The 13,928-nt window shown below is 39.6% G+C and overlaps 1 protein-coding gene across 1 annotated transcript; it reads left to right on the top strand.

Moving 5' to 3' along the window:
• Positions 1 to 409: 409 nt before the first annotated feature.
• LOC148097561 (tripartite motif-containing protein 16-like) lies at positions 410 to 12,771 on the top strand. Its single transcript, XM_087832440.1, has 2 exons — positions 410 to 1,781; positions 12,620 to 12,771. The coding sequence occupies exons 1-2, from the start codon at positions 410 to 412 to the stop codon at positions 12,769 to 12,771; spliced, it is 1,524 nt and encodes a 507-aa protein (XP_087688566.1).
• Positions 12,772 to 13,928: the final 1,157 nt, after the last annotated feature.

The following is a 13,928-nucleotide window of genomic DNA, read 5'->3' as shown; positions in this document are numbered from 1 at the left end:
ATAAAATGAACTCACTGAGTGTTGACTGTCATAACTCAAGAAAAGTTAAACTGGGCTGAACCAGTTGAAACTAATTTTAACAGTTTAAACCAGTTAAACCAGTTTACCTGCGTCAGACTTCTTACTGCATGTTGTAACCAAACATACCACACCCTGCATCATTTGAATGGCTCTTGGTCGCTCTGTAAGAATATTTCTTTAGTGCCTCCCTTCACAGATGTGTCTGTATCAGGATGGGTCTAAACAACATGGTGTAAATGCAGTTGCTGGTGAGCCTCATTTCCTGTAGGAGGTGAAAAAGAGCAGAGATCTGTTTCCCTTCAGAGCACAGAGGTTGTTTCTGTTCAGAGGAAGTGAAACTGTGTGACAGTCACTGAGAGACGGTGAAACGGCACAGCACATGAATCAAATGGATCAAACAAAATTCTGCTGTTCAGTCTGTTTGGATCTACTGAAGGATCCGGTGACTATTCCCTGTGGACACAGCTACTGCAGGAACTGTATTAAAAGCTTCTGGGATGAAGAGGAAAAGAAGAAAATCTACAGCTGCCCTCAGTGCAGACAGACTTTCACAGCGAGGCCTGTCCTGGTGAAAAACACCATGTTAGCAGATTTAGTGGAGGAGCTGAAGAAGACTGGACTCCAAGCTGCTCCTGCTGATCACTGCTATGCTGGACCTGAAGATGTGGCCTGTGATGTCTGCACTGGAAGAAAAATGAAAGCCTTCAAGTCCTGTTTATTCTGTCTGGCATCTTACTGTGAGAAACACCTTCAGCCTCATTATGATTCACCTACATTCAAGAAACACAAGCTGGTGGAGCCCTCCAAGAAGCTCCAGGACAACATCTGCTCTCGTCATGATGAGGTGATGAAGATGTTCTGCCGTACTGATCAGCAGAGTATCTGTTATCTCTGCTCTGTGGATGAACATAAAGGCCACGACACAGTCTCAGCTGCAGCAGAAAGGACTGAGAGGCAGAGAGAGCTGGAGGTGAGTCGACAAAACATCCAGCAGAGAATCCAGGACAGAGAGAAAGATGTGAAGCTGCTTCAACAGGAGGTGGAGGCCATCAATCAGTCTGCTGATCAAACAGTGGAGCACAGTGAGAAGATCTTCACTGAGCTGATCCATCTCATCCAGAAAAGAAGCTCTGATGTGAAGCAGCAGATCAGATCCCAGCAGGAAACTGAAGTGAGTCGAGTCAAAGAGCTTCAGGAGAAGCTGGAGCAGGAGATCACTGAGCTGAAGAGGAAAGATGCTGAGCTGAAGCAGCTCTCACACACAGAGGATCACATCCAGTTTCTACACAACTACCCCTCACTGTCAGCACTCAGTGAGTCTACAGACTCATCCAGCATCAATATCCGTCCTCTGAGCTACTTTGAGGATGTGACAGCAGCTGTGTCAGAGGTCAGAGATAAACTACAGGACATTCTGAGAGAGGAATGGACAAACATCTCACTGACAGTCACTGAAGTGGATGTTTTACTGTCAGATCCACCAGAGCCAAAGACCAGAGCTGGATTCTTAAAATATTCACGTGAAATCACACTGGATCCAAACACAGCAAACAAAGAGCTGTTATTATCAGAGGGGAACAGAAAAGTAAAAGTAATGAAACAACAACAGTCTTATTCTGATCATCCAGACAGATTCACTGGACCGTGGCAGGTCCTGAGTAGAGAGAGTCTGACTGGATGTTGTTACTGGGAGGTGGAGTGGAGAGGGGAAGGAGTTGATGTAGCAGTCGCATACAAGAATATCAGCAGAAAAGGAGAGGGTAATGAATGTAGATTTGGACATAATGACAAATCTTGGTCATTAGATTGTGACAACAACAGTTACACATTTTGGTACAACAACATGCAAACTCGTGTCTCAGGTCCTCGTTCCTCCAGAGTAGGAGTGTACCTGGATCACAGAGCAGGTATTTTGTCCTTCTACAGCGTCTCTGAAACCATGACTCTCCTCCACAGAGTCCAGACCACATTCACTCAGCCGCTCTATGCTGGACTAACATTTTGGTTTAATTATGGAGACACTGCTAAGCTGATTAAAGTGAAATAGACTGAAGTCTTTCATATTGTGGGTTTAAATCTGTATTTTAGTTTCATTTTATTTTCTCTCCATCATTTCTGCACAGAGATCAGCTGTCAGTCAAACATTATGGGTGGTACCTCCACATCTTCTAGTTGTTCTCTTGATGTTTCTGAGTTTTTAAAGGAGATCTTTCCTGTGACTGTTTATGGAGGCTATCACTGCTCATCATCATTTTGATTTACTAAAATATTTCTCCACATGAAAATGTAAACTTCTCTATCCTCTAAATGTTTCTGGAATATTTGTATTGAAAAATGTCGACATTTCTCTTTATGAGTATGGCAGACCATGTGTGTGTGTTTGTGTTTGTTTTTGTCAAAATCATCAAACAAATGAGGAAAAACTGTGATTTTAATGAATGAATTCATATATTGTGTTGATGTTTTATTGTGTGAATAACCTGGAAGGTTTGACTATAAATCAAACTTTGAACAAAGTCTTTTCTTCTGTCTTCATTCCAGGATCTCACTCAAATCTGATGCAGAAAATATGAAACTAATCTGAGAGAATAACTGAAGCAGTTTTCCTCCTGAAGCATCACAAAGTTCAGAGTTCATGTTTAGAGCAGAAGATTCAGCAGTCGCTCTGTGACCTTTCAACTTTCTTCACTAAAACAGCTTCATTACAGAGAAACAAGTCACATTTTCTTCATGTTCTTAAGTCCTTTCAGATGTTTTTAATGGTCCTTGAATGCAGCATCAGTGTCGCAGGTTTAAAAGGTCACTTTCTGTTGTGTTCAAAGATTTCCTTCAGATATGGTCTTTAATCAGTAAAGCCAGTGATACAGCAGTGTCATTAGCTGTGTTATTGGCACCAGGCTGTGTTTATGTATGTATTTCATTCTGTCTGAGGATGTCTTCAGCATGAAATGATCATTTGCTCAGCTGCTGTGTCTCATCTCTTATCAGACATTGGTTGGAACAGAGTTTAGTTGCTGACCATCTGACAAGAGGGTGAAGAAAAGCTTCAGGCTTCATTTGGACACTACGTTGGACAGAAGTCTCCACAAAAATGACTCAGAAACACAAATATTATTAATGAAAGTCCAAATGTCAAAAAGGGGTCATACATGATCCTGAGAAATGTCCTTGAACATTTGAACATGAGTCAGAGGGTTGTCAGGTTTCTACACTGCATCGTGGCATCAAGCCTGAGATGTCTGTGTAAACAAGTATGGAGGACACAAATGCACAGACGCAGTCGAGCTGTTTACTGCTGATGAGGAAGGAAAATAGTCTGTTGGATATTAAAGCAGCATTTATTAGAGTAAGAACAGATACTTGTGTCCTTCATCACAAAGTTCAGAGTTCATGTTTAGAGCAGAAGATTCAGCAGTCGCTCTGTGACCTTTCAACTTTCTCCACTAAAACAGCTTCATTACAGAGAAACAAGTCACATTTTCTTCATGTTCTTAAGTCCTTTCAGATGTTTGTAATGGTCCTTGAATGCAGCATCAGTGTCGCAGGTTTAAAAGGTCACTTTCTGTTGTGTTCAAAGATTTCCTTCAGATATGGTCTTTAATCAGTAAAGCCAGTGATACAGCAGTGTCATTAGCTGTGTTATTGGCACCAGGCTGTGTTTATGTATGTATTTAATTCTGTCTGAGGATGTCTTCCTTCATTTGATCCCCGTCAATTTACAGAAGACTTAAGGACCCTTTGACTTCTAACATACAGCTGCATGTTTACAATTTTATTATTGATTTATTTCCAGCAAAGCGAGACTTTACTGATTAAAGACATATAATCAGACATATTACTGTTACTTTCTGAAAAAGACTCACATAAAGCAGATTTATCACAAGCAAACATCAAGACACATCCTTCATGGCTTAAAGTTGCAGTGGGACTCTTTCGCCATCTGGTGGTTGTAACAGTTATGACAACTGTTCCTGCATATATGTCCCTCCTCATTGTGAAGAAGACTGGACTCCAAGCTGCTCCTGCTGATCACTGCGTGTTCCTCCTGTGTCTAAAATCTATTTCCATTATGAATCAGGAAACTGTTTGCACCAATCATAAAGGCAATAAAATACGTCACACACTAAGAAATAACAAAAAGGAATTGTGGATTTCAAGGAGATTTTTCCCTCGTTTTTTGAAATCATAAGAATACAAACTAATGCAAGACTGTCATGTTTTCATAAGTTTGTAGAGACACTGTTCTGTTGTATTCTAGGACATCAGTCACTTTTTAAATGCATGCTACTCCTCCTCATCATCATCATCATCAGCACCCATGACCTCCTTTTAGTCTTTGTTTTGTTATTTTTCAGAGTTCAGGAGACGTTCTTATGGGATTTCCACAGTGTACAAGTACTGTTTAGACCCTTTACCTAAAAGAAAAGAGTAAAGTACAAAGTAGATTTACTCACTGCAGGAAAATAATGCCTCAATCTGATATATTGTCTTATATGACAAACTGAAAGTGATGCATCAAAGTGTAAGCAGCATTTTCCTGTTACAGCTGGTCTAGATGGAACTGATCTGAGGATTTAGTGTTTGTGTTATTACGAGTGCTAAACAGATGGTACAGTGGACACATGTGTGACTCCTGTGATTAAAGCATCTTTCTTTCAGCTTAACGAGTGAACCGTCAGCTCGTTCAAACACACGTTAAAGTCCGTTTGGCTCGACACCACTGAACAGAGGCAGCAATATAACATAGCTAACATTAACAGTGCAGTGAATCCTGCTTGTGCCGTCATATTCAGGACTGCAAACCGACTATTGAACGGCGTATATTTTACAGCAAAGGCTTTAAAACAAAGTTAGTACAAACGTCACTAATGTCACATAACTTTGCCAACATGTGGCCAACAGTAATGTTTTAATGTTCTTCATTATTAAACATTCACACATAAATAAGTGACATCATATTCAGTACTTACTTTTAAAAGTTTACTCTTCGCCGCTCCGCTTCTGCCGTTTTTTTTGGCAAAATTATCCACACCCACCGCCGCGCTGTGCATTCTGGGATATGTTGGGCCACGAAGTCTACACCGCCACATCCTTAAAATTCAGGGAAATGAAGGACGCATTTGAGGGCCGCATTTCGAGCAGCCTTCGAATTGGGACAGCCTTCGTCGCGTCGCTGTGACGTAATCGGCCTTAAAATGCAGCCTTTAAACCACGTTACCCAGCATGCCACAGGGCCACGATTTACAGCCCAGTGCCAGAAAAGTAGCTGTGATTACCCACCTGGCACTGTGCATAACGTCAGCAACTTGAGAAGGCAGACACTTGAATGCGGTGACCGGCCAGACAGTAGTACACGGAGAAGGGCAGCGAGGGCTCGCGTTAGCCTGGTGAGTCAGGTCCCCAGGAGAGTCGATCACAGGAAAAACGATAAAATCCAGGTTTTCCAGGCTAAAAATTAAAACAGAGCGAAGCAAACGAACACGTACACAGAGAGCAGCGGCAGAAAGACACGCCAGCGCACGCTCACCCGGAAACACGACCTCACTACTTTCGGTGTAAATATCTAATTAAATAATTACATGTGACATTAATTAAACAAAATTAGAAATATATAATTAAATAATTTATTAAATGTTTTAAATTACATGAATGGGCATTTAAATAATTATTACAATATTTATTTAATTAATTCATTGCAATTTTAAATAGTTAATGAAATCTTAATTAATTGTTTAATGGTGTCTTTAATTAAGTCATTTTGTCACTCCTGGCTCTCCATACCCTTGGTCTGTCGCAAACAGGTAATCAAGAAGGAGACAGACTCGGAGGATGAGTCACAGGGCGAAGGCACCGTAACAGAGGGAGAGGTGAGGTAGAGCGGGGAAGACGATTATGGGTGGAAACTAATACTGATGGGTCTTACGTACAGGTGGAGGAGAGACGCTCGGGAGGAGGGAGTGGATAGCTGAGTGGGTGTCCAGTTGAGACATGGAGGAGTGGTGCCAGGGGCGGATCTAGAGAAATTTCCCTAGGATGGCATAAGGGTGGCATGAAAATCAAATGGGGTGGCAAAATCAAAGCCTTTTTTTTCAAACACCTATGCAGGCGGTTACATATGGTTAAAATGATTCAAATGCATTAAGTATACACGTTTCATATAAACATAGTCTATAACTTAATTATTTTCAGTTACACAAAACATGTGAATTTTGATTTTATGTGCTGTATAGCCTGTATAGTAAATAAATATGTAGCCCAATAAGTATACAATCCAAAAGCTACACAACATGGGGCGGTTCATTGACAAACACAAGTCTAACTTAAGTTTCACACAGTTTTTTGTTAGAAAAATAATCAAATTGTGACTTAAATTTACACAAAATGTCAGAAATCTGCACTGTCATGAACGAAAACTGAAACCTAATTTTTCATAATTTGTTGGGTTTACCCTCTGAGGTCCAAAATATAACTGGACACTTTGGACTCCTTTTCATTTTACATTTGTATTTCACCTTTAAATTGTTTCATTTAATTTTTTTTCCTGGCCTTGTTTGGTATCATTCTTTTCAGCACAACCTCATGTGTCTGAATTTGGTGGTTTTTTCATTGACATATTGATTAACTGATCTGAAATCACACAAAAACATAAAATCCTAGTAGTAATTTACTGTAAAATCCCTAGACATTTTTATTAAATTATTTTATAACTTGAAATCAGGGGCGATTTTAGCCCATTTTTGGGGGTGCTTCAGCACCCCCAAAATGAATCAAAGCACCCCCAAAGATTTCTTACTTTTTTTGACAATATTTGCTGTTTGTGTGACACACTACTAAAAATATAAAAAGCATACAGTACTGTACTTGTTTGAGACGTAACATTTTAACAACAAAAGTATAGATAACCCCCCCCCTCCCAAAATGGTTTGTTCCAGCTCTCTCCTGCTCTGGCTCTAGCGCTCTTGCTGCCAGAGCGATGGTGGCTGAGACACAGCGGAGCGGAGGTGTGAGTGCCTGGCTTAAAACAGGACATATTAGCTGCATTTAACCTTCAGTTACTCTTTATATAGTTAGGTAGGAGTCAGACCATGTTTCGTTTTAACTGAAAAACATTACACCCAGGTAACCTGCAGTGTTGAAAACGTGTTTTCCGACAATGTTTGCTACCCTACAATCCGTCCTGCTTTGTAGTAAATTCAGCGACATTTCACCGTCCTGTTCCTCCCATTGAAATGTATACAGCCTATTTAAAAATCTAAAACTTTAAATTTTCCGTAGCCTAAAGTTGTTACCACTGTCCTGTTTTAAATGGATACTAACTAGCTAACTGACTGAATGCCCATTAACCTTATAACTCCTGTTGTGTTTGTGTGTGTGTGTGTGTGTGTGTGTGTGTGTGTGTGTGTGTGCGTGTGTGCGTACAGAGAGACAGCCAGGTTCATAATGAATATGAGGAAGTTTTTTCAAAAAAACAGGAGCCACATTCAGGTAAAAGTGTAAAATCAAATGATCCGTCAATCAAGAATAATGTTGGATCAGTGTTTCAATATTTATATCTTTTATTAGATGTTCATGTGGTTTGGTTGTTTGCCTTTTGGTTGAAAGTACACTGAGAGAGGACTTTTTTATTAGTGATCTTAATAGTATTTTTTCATATTAATTTAATTTTCTTCTAATTTAATACAATCTATTTGTGTATGATTGTCAGTCCAAAGAGGGAGAGAGGAAAGAGGGGAATGTGAGGAGAAAGGGCAAGGTCAGGAAGAACCTGACCTTGCCAGGGAACAGACAGGGAACAGTGACAGGCACAACAGAAACTCACACAATCTGGAAGTTGTGTCCTCCCTATATTAAAGCTGTTATACAGAATCTGCAAAACAAACTGGGTTGAAACATTTTTGACCATCTTTAACAACATTCCAACATAACATTATAATTGATTGGGGAGATTAAAATTAATGATATATTTTTATGTGGTTCAGCCACAACTCTTCTAAAACCTCAGCCAGTAATAGGTAGGCCAGCTTTTGGACCGTCCAGTTGTCTGTATGACTGCTGCAGTACGTACATCACATTTGCTCACTATCAGAAAGTGCCAAACAGCCCTGGTGGAGTGAGGAGCTGTAAAGAGAAGCAGAGTGCTCTGTTTATATTCTAAAAATGTTTTAAGCTTGTTTCAAAGATTCTGTACAGCAGCTTTAAATGTTTTCCAAAAGCACACATACACTTCTCAGTGTTTCTCAAACTTTTTACAGTGTGTACCACCTGAGAAAATGTCAAGCTCTCCTAAGTACCACTATGAAAGCATGAAACTCATAAATCTTACAACAGAAAATTAGTATTATTAAATTAGTAAAATTAGTATCTGCATACATTGTACACATTGTATACATTCTACCACAGACAAAGTTGCCTCCATTTTTATAGTTTTTATTAATATTATGTAATAATTTATTTGTAACAATTTATTCTGTTTTGGGAGTGTTTTTTATGTATCTGTATTGTATTATACATACACATTAAATGTGAATCTCTGTCCAAAAAATGCACTCAGTTTACTTCTTACTCACTATGAGCATCATTCATTATTCTCACCCAGTAATTAAGGTTAGGATATGTATTTTTTTTTCTATTCGAATCCATTCTTCTTTAGCAGAATTTAAATAACCTTTATCAGATTTGATGGTTTTGTTACAGACTTTTCAAAAAAGTGTTTTGCTTTTCTTTCACAAATGTGGGGATTAAATTGTGTTAAAATGTACAAAACAGTGATGTCATGTTTTGTGACGAGGACCCAGGCACAGACAGACTTGATGAATTTAAGAATCTTATGATTTAATAAAGAAATTTGCAGACTTACACAGAGATGGTAAAATTATGATGACTGATAATGGAGATGAATACAAAAGACGATGAGGACAGGGAGGAACAGGGGTTTAAATGCACCAAAGTGACAGTCAGAGAGAACTCGGGACAACATTTAAGGATGCAGGGACTGACAGAGACAGGTTTATCTTGCCTGGCTGGGCAGCTCTCTGGGTGCTCAGCACCCCCAAAGCTCTGATTCTAGAATCGCCCCTGTTGAATACTATGCTGCTCCCTTAACGTTGCTTATTGACGACAAGAGATTGCCGCGGAAGAGCCTGTTGTCTGTATATTTATATATTTCCGAAATCACATTGTAGTGACGTATACTGAACACAATAAATTATATAATGTAAACAACTACCTGAAAAACAGGAAAACGATACTTTTGTATCGTTTATTGCATTTATGGAGGGAGTGATGTATGCTGGGTAATGGCACAGCTAGCGACTGGGTGACTTTATTCACCCGCTTCGGCTGTTATCAGTCCATACAATGGGCGTTATTAGCACAAATCAGTCCCATAGATATGGGCCATCTCCTGCTAGATTGTTCAGAAGGTTGTTATCATCCATCCAGATGGAGGATCACTAACAGGAGCGTGGGAAGACTCCAGAATCCACTCTGGCTGGAATCCGGTGGATGCAGCAGTGTTTACAGGTAAGACCATTTAAACGGACAGCATTTATAGAATGACTATTAAAAGTCAGCGAGTGTCAATAATGTTAATGTGGTTATGTTAGTAATACACCGAGTGCTAATATAACAGCTTTAAGATGCATTTGTAGATATTATTACGTGTTTTACCGTCTTTATGGTGCTAGCTTAAAGTTACGGTGTAAACGTTAGCTTATATTGGAGTAAAGCTGTTACTGTTTAAACGATGTTAGCACAGAAATATTAGCTTCTGTCATGACGGATTAAGTTACTAGTTAGTAAAGTTTCCAGTAAAGTGTTTAATCGCAGCCACAGATTGACAGCAAATATCTCGATTAGCTTCAGTGCATCTGTAATAAATATGTGCAAGTTTCAGTGCTTCGTTTAAACTGTATGATACTTATACTGACCCAGGGTCAGTGTAAAATACAATCCTAGCTGGGTGAACAAAGCCTGGCTCCTTTAATCCTGCATGACAAACCTCAGGATGCAGGTTATTATTACTCTTTCCTGCTGGCACACCTGTCACACCTGAGAGTCAGCTAGAAACGTACAGTGACGTGGACATCATGCAAAGACTGCCAGACTCTGTAATGCTGTAAATGATCAGTGACTCAGGTTAACACTAAACTTTAAACAGTCCCTCTGTGTCTCTGTGTGCTGAACATCTAGGATTGAGTCAGGCTGCATCAGCTGAAGCTGTTATTTGTATATATCGGTATTTTTTTAAATTCAGGTGTGGGGAAAATACATAAGACTGCAGTGAAGCGATGCACCAGATTAATCCCTGGCCAAAGGTATCGTACTTAAATCAGAGTACTGATCCAGCCACATCAGCCTTTTGTGAGGTCTGTCTAAAGTAGACTTAAAATGAACTGCAGGTTCCTCAGAGGTGGACTGTGAGCACAGAAACACATGTTCATACATACAGCTGCAGCAAACTTACATTAATTTTAAATAGATTTGTTACTCTGATGTCTGTCTCTGTGTTAGTCCTCTGACAGACTGGTGACCTGTCCAGGTGTGCTCTACCTATGACTACTGGGACAGGCTCTAGCCTCTGTAATAGAAATGTTCTGTTATTCTCATTTAAAGTTTTTAAGTGCTTATGCATATGCTTAGTGACACTGTTATAGACTGTTCAGTGAAAGTTTCTAAAACTAGATGAACTTACTTCAGCAGTTTGAGAAAACAAATCCCTTTACAGGTGCTGATAAGGCCAAGGGCACAAAACAGCGTAACCATTGATCCGTTAGGTTTCATAACGAGACACGTGAAGTGTGGTAGGATCAGTTTGTAACTTCCTTGGAATGCATAAAGGAGTAGGAGCACCACTTCTGTGGCAGCGCTGACATGACTGAACTGTGATGTTTGATGTGTGTTGGCTCTCCTGCGCGCAGTAATAAATAGCTTGATCACAGCTCTTTCTGTGTTGCAGACTTTATTTAAAAAATTCCACGACACCCCCCACCCTCCCACTGTGAAGCTGAATTGAATATTCAGAAGACATTTGTTTAAATAGTTCTAGAAATCTGAGCTGTTGGTGTGTCCTTGGATTGTGTGGTAATAATATTAGAGCTGACAATCTTTCTTACTGAATCTCTACTATGAGTCATGTTACCTGAGATTAATTCTATGTTTACCTGTCAGCCTGGACAAATGTGCTGTGTGAAGGAAATTAAATGAAATCAGATCTGAACTGCGTGCATTTAAGGAACCTGTTCATATTTAATTGAAATATGAACCAGTGTTTTTATTGCTGATTCCAAGAGAGTCTTTGTGGAAATCCTGTTTGGCTTTTTGTTATTTTAATTCTCTTTTCCATTTTCCAGAACAGTTCTCCACAGTCGCTGTCCACATGGGTCAGTGGGACCAAGAAGCACTCTGCTAATGTGTGGACTCTGACCAGCAACATCCAGCAAGACCCAGACAGCGTTTTCTATCTCCCAGCTGGAGTTTTTTGTTTGTCTGTGACTGGAGAGTCAGATTTTTGTTGAGCTTCACACTTGCAGAGGTAAGTCAGTTTGCAGAGATCCCTCCCACCCTGGCTTTTATCTGCTAGATTTCTTATCTGAAACAGTAATATTTCAGTGACTGCTGCTTATACCACAGGTTAATACACTCTACTGATCCCTGATGGGAGAATCATCACCTCTGACAGCAAAGAAGCCTGGTGGATGTTTGTTTACAGTCTGATGATGGGACATCATGCTCTGCATCTTCAAAGTTTACCTCCTCATTATTATTCATACCCAGTAATGTGAAGTATGCTTATATCTACTATAACTGAACCAACCTGGTGCTCTTCATTGATGGAGGCTGTTGAGTCTGAATGTTGGATGTTGTGTATCTCGTGTTCTCTGGGCTTTGTTGTCCTCAGTCTTTTTGCAGGATCAGAAAACAAAACCAGGAGGCGTGTAAATGTTTCTTCTCCATGATGTTTCTTCAAATGTTTCTTCTGGATGATGATAAGACCGTGACACGGGATGCCACCTTTGGTCTTGTGATGAAGCAAAGCTCAGGAAGAAGTGTGATTAAATGGTACCCACATGTGTGCTGCTGAGAAGGATGTACAGGGGCACCTGCAGCCAAATCCAAGCCTCAGGTTAGTTGTAGTTGCAGAACGCTATAGGACTGAGACAGCTGAGGCATCAAATGTTTGATTAAACAGATGAAAAATAAAATTATCACTTCTTAAAATCTGTAGCAACTTCAAGTCTGTCAGCATGCTGAGCATGCTCAGAATGTGACAATATATTTTTGTTCAATATTTAATTTCTTTCAGTTGCAATTGTTAAATGAAAAAAAATAAAATGTATTCTTATAATTTAGCAAACTAATTTATCAAAAAAAATATATATATGTACATATATCTGTATTAGTTTTAATAAATTAATTTGACACCTGAATTGAAAATACCGTATTGTATTCATACAGAATCAGTATCATTGTTTGTCTGTTCACTGATTGTTGAAACTAAGAGCTAGTTTGATCTGTTTAGATCTAAAGTATTCAAAGTTGAGCTCTAATGGTTCTTCACCCCTGTGTGTGTGATATGTGATTTCCTACATGCTGGCAGAGCGGCAGTTTGTGCTCACAGATGGTGACGGTGTGGAGAGACGGTGGTGTTTCCTCAGAAAAACCAGCAGAGTCACAAAGGACACCAGTCCATCTCACCATCTGGACTTGCTGACTGATGCTCGTCTGCACTACACAGAGGAAATCAACTGACCGAGGTTTGTCCAGTGCAGTGTTATGAAATGTATATTTGTTTTATGCTTACAGATATGTTTTTCTTGACAGAGGCTCTGCAGAGTTTAGACAAAGCAGAGAAAATATGTGCTTTACATTTTACTGTGATTTACTGAGATATTTCTTGCCTGATGTTCAGCAGGAATGGAGAAATAGAATCAAAGGGAGATGTTTTTGCTGTTTTTGTAATGATGTAAGTAAATCTTGACTATTATATATTTGCTTGGTTATATTAGGAGTGTTTCTGAGTGAGGGAGAGAGGAGTCATCATCCAGGTAAAGTGACGTAGATCAGTGGATACACTTGTCTCCCCTTTAAAGGAGACGATCCAAGTCATCCTTAAATGTTAGTGCTTTCAAATACACAAACATTTTTAAAGGACAAAAATGAACATCCAACTTTGACTGTAATACAAAATAAATCTTTGCATGTGTGTTTTCAAACTCTCAGATGGGCAGCATCTCAGTCTTGGACTGTGTAACCTGCCGGAGCAGCACTGGATGATCACCACACGTGAGCATGTTCCTGCAACATTCAGCATCTGATCTGTCATCTGTGTGCTTCTGCTTTTGGTAAGTAGAGTTACCCAACTACAGTAACTCTAAACACATGCCATCCATTTCCAATGGCCTGGTTACTTCCTGTCAGTTATTTTAGAAACCATGTGGTCACCTGACCTAACACGGTTTCTTCTTCTTCCCCTTAATGTTGAAGTGTCAAACAGCTGGAGAGGAAACTACACCAGTGTACTGGGATGTTTCAGCAACACGTGCCAGATGCTGTTCCTTCATGGTGACATCATCAGAGACAGCCCCGCCCACCTCAGGACCTCGCCATTGATCATGATGATTATAATGATGACAGCGAGCAGAACTAAGACTGTAAAAATCCACGACCAGAATGTTTAGATGTTTTCTAATTATTAATGAATACTGAGTTTTTGTCTCTCTCTTGTTTTTCCTCATTTGTTACTAACAAAGTTCACCAAACTCACACAGTTTACATTCTGTATGTTTCCATCAAGGTTTATTTTCTTAGAAATCATCGTTTTTCTCCTTTTCTCTTTTTCTCTTTTGTAATTGATGATAATACAGTGAATATACTTTTATTGCGTCACACATTGCTTTAAGTTTTTC

The sequence above is a fragment of the Neolamprologus brichardi genome, chromosome 18 (genome assembly GCF_056152115.1).
Source record: "Neolamprologus brichardi isolate AB-2024 chromosome 18, ASM5615211v1, whole genome shotgun sequence".
NCBI lineage: Eukaryota > Metazoa > Chordata > Actinopteri > Cichliformes > Cichlidae > Neolamprologus > Neolamprologus brichardi.
Note: the sequence above shows the minus strand (reverse complement) of the source record. Positions and strands in the feature narration are given on the sequence as shown.

Coding starts and splice junctions, on each gene's coding strand:
- LOC148097561 (XM_087832440.1), top strand. CDS start 410: ATGGATCAAACAAAATTCTGCTGTTCAGTCTGTTTGGATCTACTGAAG. Junction 1,782..12,619: donor TATCAGCAGAAAAGGAGAGG/GTAATGAATGTA, acceptor ACATGCTGGCAG/AGCGGCAGTTTGTGCTCACA.